The 23,081-nt window shown below is 42.7% G+C and overlaps 1 protein-coding gene across 3 annotated transcripts in view; it reads right to left on the minus strand.

Annotated features, from left to right (window-relative positions):
* The window catches only part of LOC126924681 (nucleolar protein 4-like), a 96,245-nt gene that overhangs the window by 26,032 nt on the left and 47,132 nt on the right, over window positions 1-23,081 (minus strand). For 2 of the 3 annotated variants that reach the window (XM_050739420.1, XM_050739419.1), the window contains exons 2-3: window positions 8,321-8,375; window positions 411-644 (exon numbers count right to left, since the gene is read on the minus strand). In XM_050739420.1, the coding sequence (XP_050595377.1) occupies window positions 411-644; window positions 8,321-8,375 (289 nt within the window). Of the gene's footprint in view, window positions 1-410; window positions 645-8,320; window positions 8,376-10,040; window positions 10,536-23,081 lie in introns of those variants that run through there. The other variant, XM_050739421.1, reaches the window with a different exon arrangement.

Raw genomic sequence — 23,081 nt, forward strand, 5'->3', positions numbered from 1 at the left:
CCACAAAGTACATGTAACAACTAATAATGTCAACGAAATATCGCAACAATATTACCAACCAAACAAGATATACCATACGAAAATACCAACTTCCTATATTCATGCTAATAAACAACACACGTTATCAAATTCTCGAAGTCCTTTTTAGTCTTCCCACCGAGAAAGAAAAGCGAAAGGAAAAAAAAATATATCAACCCCGGTTGAGAAACTTCAAATGTCTACCGACGTCGCAGCAACCGATTTTTCAAGCAAATAAAAAATCCTCCGTACTGTTTCGTTACTCGCGATCCACGGTCACATGGAAGAAGCGATTATCTTAATTCTTTGAAAAAAAAAAAAAAAAAAAAAAAACGTGGAAACAGCGGGAAGCTCGCGGTCGGTCGTTCGCGGTCGATGAAATAAGGTGTTACCTGTAAGTGTGGAGTTGTTAATGGTGTTGTTTGCCGTGGAAATGGCCGATTGGCTGGTGACAGGTGTGCCAACGGTGGTGGCCGTGGTTGTCGAGGAGTTATTTGGCGAGAGGGCCGCGTTGGCGGCCTGAGCCTGTGCCTGGGCCTGGGCCTGAGCCTGAGCCTGCTGTTGAAGATTATAATTCCAAGCGAGCAGCATCAGCTTCAGCTTATCCGCGTCTTTCATGAGCGCGCCTGCCGAAATTAAAAGTGCCAATTGGTTTCAGGGCATGATTAACACGGTGAATGGTGCCGATGGAGGGGTGAGAGTCGGATTTTTCGCGCCCACTTCCGGCCCGGCCGAGGCCAGACCGGAGACCGGACCTTTCTGGTAGTGCGACTTGCATATAACATACATAATATATTGGGATTGTTAGATCGTGACGTGGTGCTTGAACGATCGAGATCGTTAAGGATCGTGATACTGTAGTTTCTATGATCGTTTAATATTTGGAGAATTTTGACATGGTGATTTATTCGATGCTTTGATTTGCGTTTCACATTCAGTTTGATTTGGGTAAGCTTTGGGAAATATAGTTCGTTTTGTCTTTCCTTGTTGATCTCTCGCAAAGGAATATCCGTGAAAATCGTAATATCTAAAGACTCTTGTACTTTTCTTTACTAACGGATAATAAAAATTGCCCTACAGTCAACATTCTTTTCTAGCGACCGAACAAAGATCGAAAAAGTTAACGGCAGAGAAAATTTTCAATGAATTACTTTCGATGAAAATAAACGAGCTAATGATCGCGTAATCGATAACTCTTTGGTTTCGTATATTCCTGATAACGGTTATCAACAGTCACGCATGTTTGTAACTCTTGTTAAAAATATCATTTGTCTTGTAATCTTTATGCAAACAACACAAATTACTTATTTATAAATACAACGTTGGATCTTTGACAAGTATATTCTAGTGTTAGTAGCCTCGAATTAAAACGTTAGTTAAATTACATCCATGCTCGTTAAAGTAATTCTCGACGTTTCTCTAAAATACTTTAGAATATGGAAAATTATGAACCACGTACATAAACTTTCTTCGCACTAATAACGATTATTGCCACTTGAGCACGTATTAAATCGCTTGACTCAAGATATTTATACTCGAAAAGTATGTAGTCTTAGTATTCTCGTCCTATATAGAAGACTACTAATTGGTCATTCGCCGAATGCACATGCGCTTAACAGACTTTCAAACTCACTTTCTTCAAACGCGAAACCTAACACATCTGACGTTAATTTCAGATTTAAGATAGAAAATATTTCAGAAATATCTTCAATAATCATTTTTGTCAATCTGCTATCATCGAGACTAATCTCAACGATATATTCCTGGTCAAAAAACAATTATAAAATTGTACAATTCGGCCAACTATTTTGTTTGCATAATAATCGACGCGTATAGCACCGTAAATAATGAAAATCCGATCAGCAGCGAAGGTGTTAAGCATTGAAGAAAGTGTTTCTCGCGCGAGAATTCCTTAGTGGCATCTACGTCGATTCGTTTCTCGGTCGATCGACGTTCCCATCCCTTCGAACGGGTTCTGCGATGCAACAGGTCCAACCATCGAAATTCTCCGGCATTCGACGAATTCCCGAGCTCATTCGCGCGAAAATGCAGCTACGTTAACAGTTTCGTCACCGATCGCGCATGGAAGCCGCGTTTTCAGGATTTTCGTTCGATCGCGTCAACAGGTACACACACACGCACACACACATACGCACGCATAGACGCACAAACGTTTCGAACCACGAACAAAGAACGGGTATACCGTTTGGACGAACAGCGAAGGCGTTTCGTCGAATATTTTTACTCCCGGAACAATGCGTACCATTCCGAGCAATTTCATGCGTGACATTTTCCGTTTTCCGCCTGGTCCTCCCTTTTTTAATTGGATTTGGATGCAGTGCCGATTTGGGATTCGAGTTTCGTGACTCGTGAAATCGTTGATAGTCGCGGTAAAAGTTGTCGATAATCTTGTAGAGTTTAATATAGAAACGTTTTTATGGGAAATTTCATACGAACAATTTTAATAAGAAATGTTAGATGTATAGAACGGTCACCGTTGATCGGTAGTTTTCTCTCACAGGTCACGATAAGCCTTAAAAATGCTTAACTCTTGCTTTTTAATATCCTGTATCGAAACTGTGGAAGAAAAAGTGTCACGTAAGTGGTACAGATAGAAGAGAAAGCACAGCAGGAGCGTGGTAAACACGACGCAGAAGGGCGACAGTGAGTTGGTCGAGTGTCAATTAAAATCTCATGCCCAATAAGTACGAGCCCCATCTCGATCGTGCACGCGCTTATCGATCTCTCGTCGTCTCGTACGAGTAAAGATTCCCTTACGCCCGAAGACAGATTGCGCTGCAACAAGTTACAGCGAGAAATCATTCGTTGAAGCATTTTTGGCACAGCCAACCTGGTCGTTTCACCCAAGTCTGAAATCACATTTGGAAAATGAAATAACCGTAACATAAGAATTAAAACACTTAGAATTAACCGAAATGGATATGTTAATGCCAATACGAGTATACTAAAACGAATTAAGTTCCAACACGTTAAATCTTCGAGAGGACTATAAAATTCGCTAAATCGACGATCCACATTTCGCGTATTGAATATATACATCATACTTCGTAATTACAATAAAATGCGATGATATAAATGTTTCAAATGCAATTCCGTTTAATTAATCAGCCCGAAATCAGATTAAATACGATTAATCCGATTCTGCCTGCCGTTGTAGATTTCACCGTGTTTCATTTATCTAAAAATCATTGTGTATAGAAACAAAATTTAATACAACCATGTACAACGACTGCGTATAATCAACCGATCGACGAGCTTTCGTTCGAAGCGTGTAAAACTTGGAACGTTACGTTATCACCGTGTAATTTAATTAAATTACACGGAACTGTCATTTTCCTATAATCTTTATAAGGAGAGCGTCACGGTGACAGTTCACGGTTCATCGTTTCAGACAAGTCTATCGCCGCCGATGGATATCACTTTGAAAATTTGTTAACGCAAACGCCAAGTTCGCATAACGTCCTAATACTTGGAATTTGATCACCTTTTTGGTTGCCGCGTGTGTCGCGTCGGTTTGAGTCGCGCTCAAACTCGAAACACCGGAGGAAAGTTTGCACGTGGTTAACGAAGCCTGAAGAGAGCCTCGTAACGCGAATCTCGAACAATAAGACTCGATGATCGCTTTCGACAGAATGACGACAAGCTTTGAAAAGAATTCGCTCGATACGAGTCGTTTGAAAATTGTGACTAGAGATTTTTCATTTCCATATTGAAAGATTAATCGCGAGACTACTTGCATACGAACATTGAAAATTGGCGACGTAAATCTATTTGATTCCGATTTTTCACTCGTCAAATCGCTTTCATAATCGTCCAAAGTAAATACGAACGTAGAAGTAACGACGAGACGTAAACACTCGGTTACGTCTATCATGTAGCATCGCGTATAGCATCGCGTAGCGCGAGTCGAAGATCGCAGGAGATCGGCAACGTGCTACGTACAATTTCATCTGATCGAAATGCCGCGGGATCGTGATCGAAGGAGGACGCCACGGTGTCGGTGCGAAGATCCTCGTCTGATTAATCGGTCGATTCTTGGAACCGCGAGGCAACGTCATCGCGCGTGAGACGCGAGTGTATCCCGTTCTTTTATGTAAGAGGCCGCGGTAACGAGATTACGAGGTTGAAGTGTCGGTACATGCTAATAAATACGTAGCTCGTTCGTGACGCGGATGAATCGGCTCGCTTTTACCAACGCGTTTTTGAAAAGGTCCCTTTTACACGCTCGAGCCTCCATCGTTCGAATCGATCGTTATTTCAATAAAATCGCTAGACACGCGTTTATGATGACGTCTATAAACTGATTAACGACTTGCACAGTAAAATTATGTATTTTTTTATGTTTTCGAATATTGACGTCGAGCATAGACCCTTATCGGAAAGTAGGAGCGGATGAAAAATTGTTTTCCTCGAAGAGGAATACTTGGAAGGAGAATTACAAATTACTGAAACGCAAAAAATAGCAGTCGCTTAATCTCTCCACAAAATGATGTCAATTTTCTAAACGAACGAAACTCAAGTATACCTATTCGTACTACAATTAATAGAATATAGACGCGCATCTTGAAAAATTCCATTAAACCGAGCAATCTTCGTAGAAATAATTCCCAGAACAGTTTACAAACAGAAAAATATAGGAACCTATGAGCGAACGCACTCGATCTATGAACAGAAGGCAGGGGAAACGGAAGAGTGGGGCGAACGAGTGACAGTGGATTGCCTGTAGTCTATAGTCAGACACATTTTACACCGAATGCGATAATCGCTATAGAGAATACATCGACAGTGACAGTGCAGCCACGGGTTACGTATAAGGCTTCGTTTTCGAGAAAATCGATTCAGATTTGTACAAGTACGCGTGCACTTAAGCGCAAGCTTTCTTCGTAGAAATAAGTTTCTATCTTAGTTTATATCATTGCCGATGTAACGAACTGTAACGTCGCCATGCACGATCGTAAAAAATATTATCAATCTCGTTCCGATTCTACCAACACCTGGCTGTATGCCCCTAAGCAGAATTCATACACTTGACCCACGATGACATATGTATATGCATATGAAAAATATTCTACTGCTGCATAATTATGAACGGTCGTGCGCATTCAGAGAAATCGGTATTTCTTTCGACAAAAATTATGCCATCTTATGAAACTTCAAGCAAAATCAAGGAACAGCGGAGATTATCGAATAATCAAAGATCCGCTCTTGAAGGTTATTTTCTTTACGCAGGCAATCTTTACGCAGAAACGAAAAACGTATTTCAAAGCGAGTCTTACCAACGTGTCATGGTCATTTGAATTTCGACCAATTCGTTTGCAATGTTCAATTGTTTAAAATTCATTTAATCCGTGCCTTTGCCGTTTTAAATACCCAATCTCGAGCTGCTCGAAAATGAAGCCCTGTACGAAGAGAGATTATTCCAAAGTTTAGACTTAGTTTTCGCAGAAAAAAGACCAGCCGATGCAAGATTGGGCTGTCGTTATTGCCGGATCCTGTATATTCATGCAACCTTTGAAGAACACGTTGAGAAAAAATTGCTTGAATTAATGGGAACTTCAAAGATACGTATAGATTTGCATACATGATTCTTGGCATACGTTTCTGTGTATACCTTTAGGTTGGATTAAAATTATCTCTTTCGTGCCCTGGGAACAGTTTCTTCGCCTATGGTGAACTTTTAAAAAGAAATTTGGTTCCACTGTATCGCTTTAGTAGATCTTCGATGGTAGGCAACTATAGATCCTAGCGTAACAAGTTTCACAGCTGCCGACAACAATGGTAAAACTAACGTATCAAGATTTTTAATTCACCTGGCCCTAGCGACGAAAAATATTCGCCACGCTCCTTTTACCTAAAACCGCGATCGCACATCCTTAGAAATATCATTTACTCGGATTGTATGAAACTGACGCTTTGACCAACCACAGGCACTAAACTCTCAAGAATACAACGTGTTAGCAAAGTCCACTTGCATTCGCATTAACGAGTTCGTAACACTGAATTACCTGAATTTCTTTCATACGATATAAAATCATAAATATTATAGAATAAAAGTTGTAATTTGTTAAAGAACGACACATCGTTGCCCGGCAAAGCGAGGATTGAAAAACAATTTCAATTATCACCTCCGTTTTTGCCATCAGTAGTAAGGAATATTGATATCCGATTCTAGAGAAAAACCGTCGGTATGAAATAAATTGCTGTTATCCAGACATCATTACTCAATCGTTAATGACTTACAATTACTTAAACGTAGAATCGTATTTATACGCAATAATAAAATGTATACACGATATAAAAACGATCTGCCGATTTAAAAGACGCGTTGCTAATGACTCGTTGAGAAACCATACTCTAAACGTTGAAACTTTTTCAAGTTAACGAATCAATCGCACGGAAGTGATACAAATTCAAAGACGATCGATCTACATAATCGAAATTACTCTTCTCCGCTTTATCGCGTTTCTTTCTAATCCTTAATTATTGCTTCGCAGTTAATTTTATTCTCATCGTTTGAATATATTTCCATTGCACGCCAACAGTTAAGGATTAATTAACCCATCCACCAATAAAAAGGAACCAACTGAAACGAAACGAAAAAGAAGTGGAAAACGAAAATACGACAAGCGAAACCTAGACAAAGTAAGTCGCAGTGCAAATCGAAGCACGTCGCCCGATGAGAATCGATATTGGCACCCCATGATCGGTCTCTGCCACGAAACCATGATCGGCTGAGTAGCTCGCTGCACTCCACATTTCCCTCCAGTTGCAGCGTCGATTCGTTCAAGCGGGAGAATTAGCAGTGACACGTAGAAGGGTACTCGAGTCGCGCCAGAACGAAAGCATACGGAGCGAGAGAGCGAGAGAGCGAGAGAGATTTATTAGCAGCCGGATAAAGTTGGCGGCTGACGGGGACGGTGTGACGTCTAAATCATTCAGTCCGTTCAATAATGCAGAAACGCGACGCCACCACCGTAGGATTTGGGTCAGATTCTCGAAACGGCCGCGACCTGACCCCGTCCAGGGGACAACGAACGTAAAATTGAACGATTCCACTGCTGGAGTTCGTCGATCTCCGAGAGGACGCCGGATCGCAGAAATAGTGAACGCGTTTTCATGGATGCGTTCAGGGGGAGAGGGGGATTTTCTAAAATCATCATCTGTTACGAAAAGAAAACAGGAACTTTGGGCTGACCACATTTTGATCGATCAAATCTCAAACTTGGTCGTATCTCGATAGAAATCTAATTTTGAAGTTGAGCAATTAAAATTTGTCACGAAGAATTTCCAAAATAGAACGATACGACAGTCAAATCCAACAATTTTGTTTCTGAATTCTTCTGATTCAAAGATCCACTGCTTCAGCCTGACGTACCGTGACCGGTTTTATTGCGAACGTATCGACGTTGCATCTATCTAAAAGAGTCAAGTGCGTGCGTCCAGATGCTCGCTTCCAGAAAATCCCACCTTTACGTAACTGTCTTGCGTCTTTTTTGGAAAACGTTTGATCACACAGAAAAGTCGTACGAAGGTCCAGGTGCGAGTATGGTCGCAGTGAATGTTCCAAAGGTTTGCGAGTATGGATGCTTCGATGAATGGAAGTTTGGAAGAGTTGTAAATGAATATTTGTTATATCTTTCCGTTGCATATTAGGGCGTTATTTAATATTTCGTCTGCATGATTATGTTGCGATCACTTGGACAATTCTGTTCGTAATGCAATTGGTCAATGGTAAAAATGTGTGCTAAAATTAAAAAAATGGATCGGATATATCACGTACAGCGAAGAACCATTGTGCTTGGATTTAGGATAGTTTTGTATCATTTGCAGATTGCTCCATACATATTTAATGTACGAGAAAGGAAACAAAATTACGTAAGGGTGTATGAACAGTAGAATTATAGGAAGAGGAAAATACATTTGATTGGACATGAAACACATGCATCGAAGTTCGCTGTATAATTCTAAGGTTACGATAAATGTATATTCTGATATTTTATGGAATCACGAAATTGCTTTAAACGTATCGAATGCTACTTGCGATCGCTAATTATTTTCGAAACATGCAAACTTCTATTCCGATCCGTCTATTCGTATTATAATTACAGAATACGAACAAAGGTTTATTCTTCTCTGTTAAACAATTTTTTCTACGACTTGGGGAACGCGTGTATAGCAAGAACGTGACGTAAAAACCTCGTCTCGCGTTCTGATCGCCTCTGACACGAATGGAAGAACAACAAGGTCCACGAGTGTACGGGTAATGAAAGGTTTTGCTTACTTGAGTAGTGATCCTCCTCGGATATGTCGGTTGGCTCCGGGGTCGAGATGTTTTCCTGCAACAAGATGCAAACGTGTCGTTAGCAGCGTGCACATTGCCACTTGTCGCGCGTAGTCGAACGATCTTCTCGCGCGAGCGCGAGAGGTGCGAAAGAGCTTTTCAACTTCCCCCCAAATAGTTTCCACGTGTTTTTCTCACTACCGATAATTCTTAATAAGAAACGACGCGACGAAAACACACGCTATGCTACTTTTGAATATTCCACGAGACGCGTGCTACTTTGCAGGAAAAATGATATCGCCATGTATTTATTACACGTGTCACGACGTTCGAGTAATGCGAAGTGCAGTGTCTTTATAGCATTATATATTGGATTAGAGATTGTAATATATAACGTTTTGTTAGGCGCGAGTAAAGAGAAGCTGTTTCAGTTTGTTTCGAAAGATATTTCAAAACGCGGTACATGATTGATTGAACATTAAACGAATGGAGCGATTTAATCGTCATTTAATCGAAAATTGACAAGCTGCTACTGAAACGGGAGGAAGGATTATCATGGAATTTGTAGAGAAAAGGGGGATTTGGCGAGTTCGTTAAATAAATATTTAGAAAAATTCTAAAGGATTTTAATTATATTTCACGTATAACTTTTAATTGAATTTATTGAAAGGCTCGCAGCGTGGGGAAAAGCCGATACCTGCGACTAAAACTAGAAGAGATCAAGCTCGAACCTAAAACGCGTCGTCTCGGAAAAACACGAGGCGGCTAACGCGAATCCATAGAAACCGACGAAGTGGGTCGACTTCCCGGGAACTGGATTATTGAAAAATTAAGAGGCCGCAACCTCGGACGAACCTCACGGTTCCGCGGTCGAACGTGCACGCTTGGTGTCCGACGCGTTTCATGGAATCGCGATTGTCTTCATCCGCGATTGCGCCACGTTGAAACACACCAACACAAACCTTTGCGTACACCCACGGAACGGCCGTGGACTTTATTGTCCCGGATCGAGAGCTGGCTGTGGCGGCTTGTGGTTCGTCCGAACGCAAATTACTTACGCCTCGGCTAGGCTCGGCGACGCTACGTGCCGTGGGAGACAGAATCGAGGCACGTCGAGAATCTCCGATCGATAGCGTAAGACGGCGGGCCGCGGGAAAACCGAAACCCGCCTGCCACCCAACTGTCCGGCGTTCATGTCACCAAGAATAGCCATAGCTTTTTGTCACGAAAGTTCCTACGTCCGATGGGAACAAGTTTTTGAACGTACGTACTTTTTCGAACTTTGACTGTGGCTGCTTCGGACGTGGTCCCTAGCGATTTTAATGAAATTTCATAGATGAGATTTTTCATCGCAACGTAATACGTATCGGTTATTCGCGCTTGAAGATGCTGCATAAAGTAATTAAATATAAAACGAGGAACGTTCATTGATGTATTATATCGTTAGACGCGGCTGCGATAAAAAAGAATCTTGTGTAATGTATTTTCATTCTTCGATTCTTCGTGATTCTGTCTGCAGCATTACACGGCCGTTTAATCTTTCGATCAAGATTCAAATGTCATTCTCTACGAATAACAATCATATTCCCTGTGATATCTATATAATTATTATAATAACAGAATATACAGGCAGTAAAAGGTACAGATAATTTCCTCATTACTTAACGAGAATAGAAGGTTTCCAATTAACCACTTTTAAAAGTCCTTAATAGCTGACTACCATCATCGTAATGCGCAAGTATTCCCAGATGTCTCATCGTTGTTACAAGTTACGAGTTACGAATAGGACACACACGTCGTTTCCTTTTTTCTCGAATAATCGTAACGTGAAAAATTAATCAGTCTAATAACGAATACGATTGTCGGTTTAGGCAATTTCTGCAAACAAAATTTTCTGCGACGAATATCCCATAAACGTTCGCACTATCCAATCCTCGACCTAGTCCGTCACGCGTTCATTCAAACACTGCCGTTCGCATTCGCACACTCTAGATCGAAGCGGCATTTCGATCGATTCTAGGATCACGAGGTCGTGGTATCCTCCCATGCCGAGTCCGCGTGGCAACGTTGGTCCTTTTCTCGTCACCCAGGGTTTTCCGTTGAAACGAACGGCGTTCGATTTCGCAAGGCGTGTGCACAGTGTGCGCGCGGCTGGTCTGTCACACCGACCGAGCGCGGCTCTCCTATCTGTGTCAGGTCTCGTGTTGCAACTGCAGAAGGTCGACCGGTGTACGCGGAGAGCACGGCCAATTGATACCGGCCGCAATTTTGTCCGGCGGTGTAGGACGACCGGCACGACCGACTTGCACGCGCATACCGCGCTGTACCGGCGCAAAAACTGCCGCTGATGTAACCGAGAAATTCCGTACCGTGCGCGAGACCGTTCGGCGATCCGCTCCGTCGAATCCGGCTACGAAAAAATCTGCCAGGTACTATAAGTTTTATCGGATAATCGACCCGTGGCAGAATGGAACACGACCCGGTAGATATCGTCTTACGAACGAGCTTTTACCCCGACCTGATCTTACGCGATGCGAACATGAACCGTGTGCATCGGTCTTTACGTTTCTCAAGATGGCTCGTAATTTACGTGTCTGAACGCGGTGTCCTATTATTTGGACTAAAAATGATAGATAACGAGGAAAAGCAAAGAACTCGTTTTATATCGGTACCATAAAGAGTCATTGCGAATGCTCGGAGAAGCATAGTAGGAAGTCACGATTTTAACTTCGCGATGTTCGAACTGCAGCTTCCTAACGTCATTTGACCACCCGCTTTAACACGATCTGTACCACGTGTACCGTTTTCGGTGCACGCGAACCTTTCCAACGTATGTAAAACAAGCGATGACATGCACCAACGGTGGTACATGTGACTCGAATGGAACGTCGTGCGGAAGAAGCGCGACGCGAAACGTGTTAGCCATCGTTGCTTTGAACGTTGCTTCTCTTACTTTCTTCTCTCCTCGTATAAATTTTCCATCGTTTCCTGCGCTATTTTACCGAGATACTTTCCAACGTTCAAGCGTTTCGTTTCCTCGGCTTTATTAACCAGCGATTGAAAACTACGTAGCGCCTCGTCAGATGTCGCGTCTATCATGTGTAATTGGCAAAAGCAGTCGAGCAGAGATCTTTGAAAAGATGTATTACATAAACCTCTAATTAATCAACAAGTCCCGCTGATTATGTTGTGAATATTGCCTTACTACCGGTGTAAAGATACACCTATATCCTTAGAAACATCAAGACCAAGATCGCAGTCATCTATCAAGATCCTTTAAAAGATCTTTACGTCTCGTGTGCATACAGTCATATTTCAAATTCATTAATCTTGAAACGTAGATGGGATCGTACGAGCCGAATGAAGAACGAATGAAACAATTAAAAGGCACACGTAAGCGGCCATAGAAATCTCGCGGCCGTCTGGCGAATTGATAGTCCAGATCACGAATAAAAGGTGAATCCATTAACCCATTTGCCGGATACCCGCCGCGATAAATCTCTCCGCCTACTGGTATCGCGTGAATTGTGCAATCCTCTCGAGCTCGAGGAAAAAAAGGGAAAAACGGAAGAAGTAAAGAAAGAAAGAAAAAAAAAGAGGATCATTGACACGAATAGCTCCCTTTGAAAAACGACAGGTCGGTGATTTGCCATTCTCGTTTCTCCGATCCTGAGAAATCGCGACACCCACCACCGATCGTTTCTCCCGTCGTTCCACCAAGAACAACGAGACACCGTCCTCTCGAGGGTCTACCGTTACAATCCTCCCGCGCATTCCTCTCGTAATCGCACGATCGAACGATCCGATAGCCGGCTACCGAGACCTCTGCGTTTAATAATCGGTGGAATTTATTGGCTAACAGCTCGTATCTTCATTCTCCAACTACAGTTTCGACTTTGCACGGCACGGGTTATTTTAAGAATCTTTCATTAAGAATTTAATATAACTCTGTTCCGGCTAACCATTGGTACACGCTTGCGAGGCGCCACTTTTGTTGTCAGTTCCGCGTTGCATTTAGTCCATATCGCGAGAATCTCGCGACAGTGTTTCTGGTTTTTCACGGATTCTACAGCTTTCTGTAGAAACAATGACCTACGTATCTAGCTAACGTGAAGGGGGAAAAAATGATGAACACGAGGAAATTGCGAGTTTATCAATTTCGAAACGAGATAGCAATTATCTATTGTTCGCCTTTTTATATCTTTAAATAATTTATCGACGAACAGAATGTAAAAGATACTATTATCACACGTGGAAATATCAATAAGATGAAATCATTGTATTGTGTTCGAAATGGAGTAGAAATCATTCTATTGCTATTTCACTCCTCTCGGAAACAGTCTATCGATCGAATATAGTAAGCGAAAGAATCCGTAGCAATCTGTGTCGAATTTTTAGGCGATCCGTTCGTTATCAGCGATAAACATAACCGGTTACGGCGATCGATCGATCGGACAGCTTTAATACGAGTAATTCATTTTAGAATTTTAATTAATTCAATCTCTTACGACCTGTCTCGCCTTCCACGATCGTTGTCGCAATTAAAATTCGCCGACATCCGGGAAGTACGAGTCTGGCAAATTTTTAGCAGACAACCGGCACACCAGTCCGAATTGCTTCTTTTTACTCAATTAGAATCGACGCGCGATACCGACGCACCAAAAAATCGAGCAACTTGTCGCTATCGATTTGCTAGAGTATTTTCTTCGAACAGACAAGCACGGATCTCCGATCGACGTGCATGACTGTGTTAATTGTTTCAGCGTATAGAGAAATAATGTAAAACATTGCGTTTTCTCGGAACTTACGCTACGTAATCGCAAACAATAGAATAATCGAAGAAAACGCGAAAGTAAAGAAGGCTGTAACTAGAGTTTATTTATTGACAAATTATAACAAAACATATCTGTTACGTGTGCTTTATATAACTTTGCAATATTTTTATTGTTATGTTTCGACCATCTGTCAGTTAACGATAACAAGAATTTTATTATTTAAGAAAAGACGTAAGTTCGTTATGTAGTTTCCATAAAAAGGTTGCGAAGTGTCAGAATGCAGAAAGTGACGAACGATGGAAATAACAATTTTCGGAAACGTCCTTGCGAAATCGAAGACGGAACGCACATGTTCGAGCACGAGGGAATGGTCACGCTGGCACATGGCAATTACAGCTTAATTCGAAAACCTGATCGTGTAAGATACATTCTATATCGCGCATGAAATGCTAAAGACTGTGTCGATAATTATGATAACACTTCTCTACTGATATCGAACTTTGCATAAACAACCCTCTTTAGGGAAAAGGAATTTTCTTTTAAATGGCGCTTACAGCACTTTTTGCTTCCCTTCTTCGATCACGGATTCGAATTGTGGAATTTGAAATACTTCGCGACTCTAGTTTCTTTCTTTGCATTTCGATGTCTTAAAGTTTGATGAAGATAAATTTACGACATCTTAAAAATCGAAATCGAAATGTTCGATCAACTTCCGAGTATCTTCGTGGGGTGTCGTTTACTTTTATCGTTCAGCGGACACGAGTGAGCAAAAATCGGACGAATCGTAGCAACTGTGGTCGATCGTCGGACCTAAACCGACTCGTAAATCATGCGACAGCAGAGACGAGGTATCCTGAGGTCGCAGGTAGTAATGAACAATGTCCTCTGGCTTTCTCTCTCTGGTGACCGTCTATCTTCTCTCTTTCTCCCCGTCTCACCTACGCACGGGCCGCCCCACTTCCGGCGGATGTACCCTGATAAATGGGAATCTCGGCGAGCGCGCGGCCAGTCGGCCGTATACACCTACGACATAGCGCACCGCGCCGAATGAGAAACGAGCCGGGAGCGGTGCTCGTCTTCGAGGCCGGCAACAAGAGGCAGAAAGAGAAAAATGAGGGGACGAGCTCCCTCGAGCTCACCATGGGGCCGTCCGACTAGCCAGAAGGAAGCGACCAGTTAACACATTGTGATTGTGTACTGAAATGACAGTTTTCAGTTTTTCGATATTCCGGAACATTTCCGATAAAAATGTTGACCAAAAAATGTCCAGCATGTTAGTTTCTCCCTGGCTTACTTTTTCTGTACGAGGCGTTATGAAAAAAGATTTCAACTCCTCAAGAACTCGCCAAGTTAGATAGTAGCGAATAATACGAGTAAAACTTCCAATTGATACGAAAGTCGACATTTTACATTGAGATTTGTTAATTTGTGCTTCTTTGATTAATTTCCATTTGTTCGAACTTTCAAATTCGTGAAATTACCGCTATCAATTTCGATGTACGTTCGTGAACGCTGTAACTTTTCGCTTAAACGAAACACGTTAAATATACGCCCTGCTGTTCTTCGGGGACTTTCTTAAATATTTCCAACTTTGTCACACCCTAATAAAGCGTGCTAAAAATAAACGAATTGGCAGATGTCTACTTCGTGACGACGAAATTAATTCCACCGGAACGGGGGGTGCGAAAGCCGAGTTCACGCTACCCGGTCGAATCTCTTTTGGTAGCAATTGCCGCGTCACCGAGAAAGCTCTATCAGCGACTAGATAACGTCGTAGAGATGGTACGCGAGACGTTGGACCCGTTTCCCATTTAAATGACAAGAGTTTCTTGGAAAAAGGGCAGCTGGTTCCGGTAGTAGTTCACCGATTATCCGCTCAAGCTGCTGAAAATAGAGCGGCGCTGATGAGAGATACCTACAACAGGATGACACGTAGCATCTCTCTCCTTGTGGCTGTTTCGTTCACACCGACGGCTAATATAGCGGTTTCAACGCTCTCATCCCGAGATCTGTATTTGTCGTGTACATTAACGGCGTGACAAACGCGTCACGCTGTCCGGCTGCTCGGTTGAACAACTTTGTCTCGCAATTGTCACGTAAGAGCGGCCGACGAGGGAATACTTGGCGACGAAACGGCACGAGACGCGTAAGAAAAATCGAAAATACCAAGAGGCAGGGAGGAAGAAAAAGGACGAGGTTGGCGCAGGATCGGACCATCCTCGACTATGGTCCTGGAACCCGGCCTATAAGGGAAAAGAAATTGTCGAGAGTCTGGAGAGAGAGAGAGGTACACACGGCCAGGGAGATACGGTTGGAACATTTGTTTAGTTGGCTGCAATTAAGCCACTTGGCGGCAATTGTTTGTCGCTCAGCACAGAATTCCGCTCCCACCGTGCGGATACGCGGTCATAAAGCGCGCGCGGACGCGTGTGCGTACCGCGCGCGCCTTGTGTTGTACCAACTCGCCACCAACACCGCAATTCCAGACGATAAAGCCGAGCGAGTTGCCGGGGTTAGAGGTCAACCGGGTCCAGTAGCCGGTGTCCAACCAATCAGCGACTGGCAACCGGCCGGACACTTCGCGAGATCGACTCGGACGATTGTCTTTTGTCTTCGGCTGCTCGTAAGACGGACGTCGATGAATTGTACGTCGAAGTCACGCGACCGACCGTGCCCGCCGACCGGCTGCTCTGAATTTTTATTCGCTTCGACCGATCATCGCGCCAGCCGATCGATTGCCACGGTTGGCGTTGCGTTCGTGGGATCTACTTTGTTGTTCGTACGCGCGTACGATTCTCATACGTGAACTTGACTTTTTAACTTTGATCGATCAACCGATCTGCTGACATTCTCAAACGCAGAAGACGATTCTCTTCGACTTTGCTCTCCCGCGTGAAATCAGCAGCCAGACGCTTTAGTCGGTGCGCAGAAACGTTCGCAGCGCGGAGAAGTTTCGCGCGTACAGCAGATCCGCTCGTAAATCGTTGACGAAAGATTGCACGGTTTGCCAAGCTTCTCGAACGACCGTGTCCTGGCTCCGACCGAGGAATAAAAGAGATTGGGCCATTAGAACCGGGGAATCGGTCCACCGGTTGATTTAGGTTGCCGTGGCTTGACCGCTCTTTGGATAATGGGCAAATGATCGTCGCCTGCCGGTGATTTCAGGGCCGTGTGTTTTGACTGGAGCGAAGCACCTATCGACGATTCCGCTCTTTCTCGCTCTATCTATTTTCCCATCCCTGTCACTCTGTCTCTTGGGTAAGCGCCTCTCAATTTCGGCTCATTTGCCTACCAAATCCGCCGGCCTATAAATACACGGCTACTCCTTCGGTGAACCGGGTTCTCAAGGTCATCGGTAATTACCTCACCAACGTCGCTGCGCCCTTGTACGGACGTTTCTCTTTCGCCTTTTTTAAAGCTCCGTTCGACTTTTATCGTTCCTGTCGCTGTATTCGGTCGGGCCTTTATTAAATTCCCTTTCGTTGCGCTTAATCTTCGAGTTTTCTTCTCGCGATTCGTGTTGCAAGGGTTCCTTTCTGTTCTTGCATTAATTTTGTTAAGACAAAGATATCAGTCGTATCGACAGATAATTATAGAAAGTGGCGGTATTTTTTACAATTGTCCGTATCTTTTCACCTCTCTGAAGGGTGCCATAACGAATAGACTAACCGGAGACACGATGAAAGAAATTACTGATTGCGAGTACGATACAACACATTTAAAGACACTTACCTATCAAACGCAGGACGTCGGCTTCATTGAATAATTTCCCCTTGATACATTAACCTCGAAAAATAAATCGACAAAACCTATGTACGTGGAACGAAGAAGGCGAGCCAGACCTCCGATCGAGAGGCCCGAGCATCAAAGCTACCACAGCAATTTCACACGACGTCGTTCAATTCCCTCCGACGTATACACGTAGCCAACCTACGAATGAATCATACAACGAGTCACTTCTTTCTCTAAACAAAACCAAGACTGCATCCTCTAACGGCCCATTTCGAAAACCGAGGAATTGAAACGTTCCGCCGATGGATTCCGTACCGTGTTGTACCCAGAAAGAAGAAAGAAGCCAATCCAACAGGACACACCTGCAAGCCATCAGCTACGCACGAGGCAAAAAGAGAGGCGGTCGTTTCCAACGTTTCCATCGCTCGAGAACGCGCCAGTGTATACACTGGCGCTCAAAACTATCCGCGATCGCGCGCTTCGAGAAAACGCGATTTAACAAGAATTATAAAAAGATGCAAAATGATCCAGTGATCTTAATTCCTTACGATCAATACCGTTACGCGTAGCGTAATACATTATCGCGCGACAAAGAGCTAATTTATACCTCCTACCAATTAAAAGTGATCTACCGACTCCATAATTCAAGATTAACTTTCACGACTTAATCAAACTCACGTACTATCGCGTAATTACATTCGCGTAGCGTATATCTGTCCGTGGACGTTGCGACTGGCCAAGGATACCGATCTTTGCACGCCCGTTTTGGAACATATTCGTCGCGTTGCAAGAGAGCTGGAACAGGAGGACGAGTACGAGGAGGAACGGAGGAGCGGCGCTGGCCTGACGTCATCGGGAACGAATGCTCTGAAGCGGCGTCGTTCAGGTTGCGTCAGGGGGATCCGTGATGATGGTCGGAGCTCTTCTGATCTGGTAAGCGGTCGCGGAGTAGGAGGAGAGGACGACGGGGTCACCGTCGCCGGGATAACCTCACACGTGTGCGGCCCAAAAAAAGAAAGGCCAAGAAGGAAAGACGACGGCGACGCCGGAGGCGAAGCTCCAGCTCGTCGATGGGGAAGAAACGGGAAGAGAAGAGGACGGTCCGCGGAAAAATAACCGACTCGCCACGAACGGAGGCCGATCCTCGTTTTCTTATCGGCCACAGCGTCGATGATCGTCAGTTAATCGCGCAACCCAGGTGATAACGACCGTTTCCGTCGACGTTCTGGGACGGGCTACTGCGGACGTGAAAAATTTTCCACTCGTATCCAGAGAAAACTGGTTTCGAGCTAGTCGCGAAGTCTGGTAGTTGATTTAAAAAGAAAAAAAAAAGAGAGAAACGTTGCAAATTATCTCGATTCTCGTTCAAATGTAACTAAACGGATCGCGATTATCTTGGAACAATTGGAATAATGGTTGTCTGTAGGAATTATTTAATTTAATTCGTAATTCATTTTGAAACGTTTGTAGGTTCTACAGAACAGTCTTAATAACTGAGACATCCTAATTAACTTGAGGTGGAACTGCTTCTTTTCCGAGAGTTGAAAAATTTATACGTATTTATACGGTACCATTAAATCGGTAATATCGAGTGATATTTCAAACGACTGGGAACATAAGTGCAACGATTAAAAGAGTATCGAAACGTTTCGAGTTAGGTTTTCGGTTTCGCAAAACCTGATTTAACTCGCTATTTCGCTAGTAGATAAGAATAAAGATATGACCATTCGTATTCGTTTTCTCTTGAGAGAAAAAAAAAACTAATTCGAACGAACCACGTTGTTATTCATCTGAAAATTTTATCAAATCGTCCGAAACGTCTCACTTCAAACACCGAAGAAGCTTGGAAAATCCACGAAGGTTTTGAACGAGACAGAAAGCTAAGTCAGGCACAAGTATCTCGAGCTGATGGCCTAATCATCGGGGGCAGGCTTGCCCCGGCTTGAAACGGCACGGAGGCGACGTCGACTGTTACTATATCAGGCGACAGGCGTGACGATATCGTAAAGTAACGTCGTTGTTTTCCCACCGGGCTGTCGCTGTATTTTCGAGCTGGTCTGCAGTTTATCCAGCACCAGTCACGGATGACAACGGTGCACAGCGTGGCCGCTTGGCTACCTTACTTGACCCCCGTACAACGAGGGACAATTGGGTGTAACAGTCTCCCATTCGTTTGTCCGTCCGTCCATCCGACGAGCTGTTCGTCCCATCCAGGCCGTTCGTGTTTCTCTGAATCCACGGCCGTGTAACACGTCCATTATGCCCGCGGTGCAGTCGCGTCTGCGAACGTGTTCTCGTTTACGTAGATACGTGTGCGTGCAATCTCTTTCTTTCGATTCTTCTCTTTTCTCTCTTTCACCGACGCTCGTCTTTGATCGTTTTCGAATTCCGTTAGAATATCGTTTCTTATTCTTATCTGCTTTCTTTCGGACGAAGGAAAAATCGACCTTTGGAAATCACTTCGTTCCGTCCACGAATAAAAATTTCCTCTCTTCTGTCGCTTTGAAATTGTGACTTGGCACGGGTTCCCGGGACACCCAGTATATTGCACAGAAAATTGTACGTTTCAGAAGTTAGTAAAACTTTGAAAACGTGTATTAAAAAAAGTTTCAAAGGGATCCACGAAAACGATGACGAAAAGAAAGAGACCACCCATATAGATTCGTCCGACGTTCATCGCTTTTATGTTCAACGTGGCTCGAACCTTTCTTCCTGTTTTCTTTTTTTTTTTTTGGAAACGCCCCTTGTATCGAAGATCAATCGACAAGACCCGTATTGGCATGCTCGTGCGTGAGGTACATATCACCTGATCGAGTATTCGCGGCATTTGGCCACGAGGGAAGAGAACACGAGGGAGGCGAACGTACGAAAAAGAGGAAGAGAATAGAACCTCGGTTTCGAGCACGCGCCCTACTCTATCCGCTTCCGCCGCGTAGACGCGTTCGATTCGTTCTCTTCAGTCGCGTCTCACGCCACGAGCAGGGAGTGCGCATTCCTCGTCACCGGTTTTCTCCAGAACTCGTCGATCCGCGATATAAAATATACGTCTCCGTAATTCGATATCGCGATTTACTATACGCAGAATCTTAAGTACGACGCGTTAATTATGTCACCTTTTGACAGAAAAAAATAATTGATTGGGAAGATAAAAAATGCGATATCGTCTCGGTATTCCTAAGATTCTAGCGCTAATTTCTAACTTTAGCAGTCGTTGGATCATTCTAATATTTTCATCCTTTTTTCATTTTTCCTCTTTCCATCCTACCCTGCATGACGTGTCGACGAGTACGTGATCAAGATTCGAGGTTCGGTAACGTTGACGTTAACGAGAAGTCCCAACGACGTAGGAACGTTGAAACGCACGCGGTATATCGATTATGTAATATCGATCGCTGGGATCGCCAGACGATCCTTCATTTTCGATCGATATTATTCGAACTTTTATTTCACCATCTTGTATCATACAACAGTAACAAGTTTAATAGCAAAGGAAGCAAAGTTGTTGGCTTTGTCTTGCCTAGATTTGTTTTTCTTTTTCTCGATGCTTATAATATTTCTTTCACTCGGAAAGATATAAATAAATGTGATAACGCGAATTGGCAATCGTGCAACTTTTTTCAATCGAGATGGCTCATGGAACAAGTGCTTTCTGAGTCATCGAACAAAGTGAAGCTGATTATATTTTATACCCTGCCGTTAATTGCGCCCGTAAAGATTCGTTTATACAAGACTTATAAATAATGATGCACCGTGTCACTCAACAAATAACGGTCTTATCTGTGTAATAAAGAACAGTTTGAACGTATACAGCGCTATCAAACGAGTCTTATTCAATGCTAAATCAATGTAGAGGCAGTAGCAACGTTTTCATTCAATTCTGACAATTCTTCCCAGAAAATTCACATAGCTGAAACGTATATTCCATGTTGTGCCTGTGAAGCGAATGTACATACATACACGCTTAAAATTACTAAAAATAGTTGGCAAGCAACGTTAAAATGCATCCAGCAAGCATCTTAACGAACCAATGTTTATTCAATCTTTCCCACGTGTTTATCAATCTGCTACGTTTCAAGCATCGAGATTACCTTCAATATGCACGTTTGAAACCGTTGAAAATTTTAATAATTCCTTGACTTCGAGTTAGCGTTGTACGCAGCCTGGCGTGCTACGGAAAATAAAAAAAAATGTCTTTCGTCTGAATGCAACGTTTCGTCGATTTTCGAGGCTTCGCTGCTAATTAAAAGTGTCATACGCGTGCTTCGCTCTGTTCCTACTCGTTTATCTATTTGCTACGAAGGATACGCATACAATTTGCGGAAAGCTAACATGTTTATTCACTGTAGCACAGAAGCATCTCTACTTTCCTTTACACGCGTTATGCCTTTATTAATTATTCATTGTGCAATGTTTGCGTTCGTGTTTCTTTCGTGTCAAGAAAACTTGTCTCGATTCGCACACCGGAAACGCTTTTACTTCCAAGGATGCCGTAGCTATAGTGCTAGCTCGGTTCTTAACTGCTTTGGCTCGAATCGAATAACATTCTATTTTATCCTATTTCTCTGACTTTCAAGGATTTCGTATCAATTTTTATAACACATATGCAACAGTGTCGCTCGAACAAACGAAACGTCTGATTCGCGTCGATCGGAAGATCGAGTTAGCCAAAAATTGTCTTTTCGTCCCGCGCGGAACCCAGTGAACAAACGGATGGGCTAATTTAATCTTCCCATAAATTAATCACGTCGCATCTATGCAACGCAACGCGGCCGTACAGATCGGCGATTACGGGCTCATCGCGTCGCTTTCATGCTAATTTCTAACCAGACGTATAATATTCTTATTAAACACAACCGCGCGTTACGCGACCACTTGGTCGGCACCGTTGTTTCGCACACCTAATCCAGCTACGTTAATTGACATCGTCTAGAAGCGGACACGCCGTTTCGAAGATCAACGTTTCTACGCACGATATCTCTCGTGTTTTTCGGTCCTATCGTGCACGCGTTTTATTTGTTTAACGTTCTTCTATTTAATTAACGCGTATATAATTGCTTGTTCATATTTCAGGTACGTTCGTCGAATAACAAATAAGATCGCGTTGTGTGTATTTTGACAAAGATAGTCGAATTAATGGTGTAATGTAATTAAGAAGGTACAAATTGTACAGTATAGTGGATAGAATAAATGATAAAGCACATGAACAAGATAAGCAGCGAGTAATTCGGCTAAACAAATTGATATTGAAATAAGATTTATCAATGGAAAAAAACGGTTTTTATTCCAAAATGTAGTAAAATGAAGGAAATGATTTTCTTAATCGACAAACAGAAAAGTAAGCCAAATAAAAACGATTAAAATCACAGATGTCGAATAATTTTATATAAAAGAAGAATTTATATAACAGATAGGAATATAGAATCGTATATAGTATGTGTAGTAACTATAGATAGTATGTGAGATTGTTGCGTGATGCGATTGAAGAGATACATGTTTTTGAAAGAGAGTTAAAAATAATAAGCACGAAATTAATGATCAAATTTGCACAGTTGCGTGCTAAAGTCATCGATCAGATAAATTCTTCTGCCAAGTTTCTAACGCGTTCATTGAATAAAATGGCAAATAACTTTGCGTGTTTCAATAGGCGTGAAATAAAATGATTCATAAAAAGTACAGAAAATTTCAATCTCCAACCTTAAACGTTTCAATGTATCCGAGTAAAAGAAAATGAGATACAATACTTGTAGGTAAGTTAACGGTGAACATTATCGGACGTAAAACACGATTCGCTGTAATTCTGACACATAATTCTCAATTAATTCTCGGTTCTCAATTAACTCTCAATTAATTGTGAATATAGCTTAAGCGTTAAAATAGCTCGACTGTTTTCCGTATCTCGAATTTTGTTCCATTTGCTGTCGCCTTTTATTTGGTTTCCTTCTTTCGCTCGCAAGTGTGAGCTTCACGCTTGTTTTCGTGTCTTACCGACGTTAAAACCGTGTTTAACTAGTAATTACAAGTAATTACACGAATAAAGAAATAGTCTGTATCGTAATTCGTTCGTTATCTAGGAAACGGACGAAATAAAATAGAAACGCCGTGTGAAAGATGTAACAGATGTTGTGGAATTAACTAAAACCACGAATCTCAGTTTCTTCTTAACTGTAATCTGCCCTAACCCTTCGACGATAGAATAGTTTCACGGAGGCTCGAGTTGCACGAACGGAGAAGTTCCAGATGAGAAAATTATTCCA

Source organism: Bombus affinis, chromosome 15, assembly GCF_024516045.1.
Source record: "Bombus affinis isolate iyBomAffi1 chromosome 15, iyBomAffi1.2, whole genome shotgun sequence".
Classification (NCBI taxonomy): Eukaryota; Metazoa; Arthropoda; class Insecta; order Hymenoptera; family Apidae; genus Bombus; species Bombus affinis.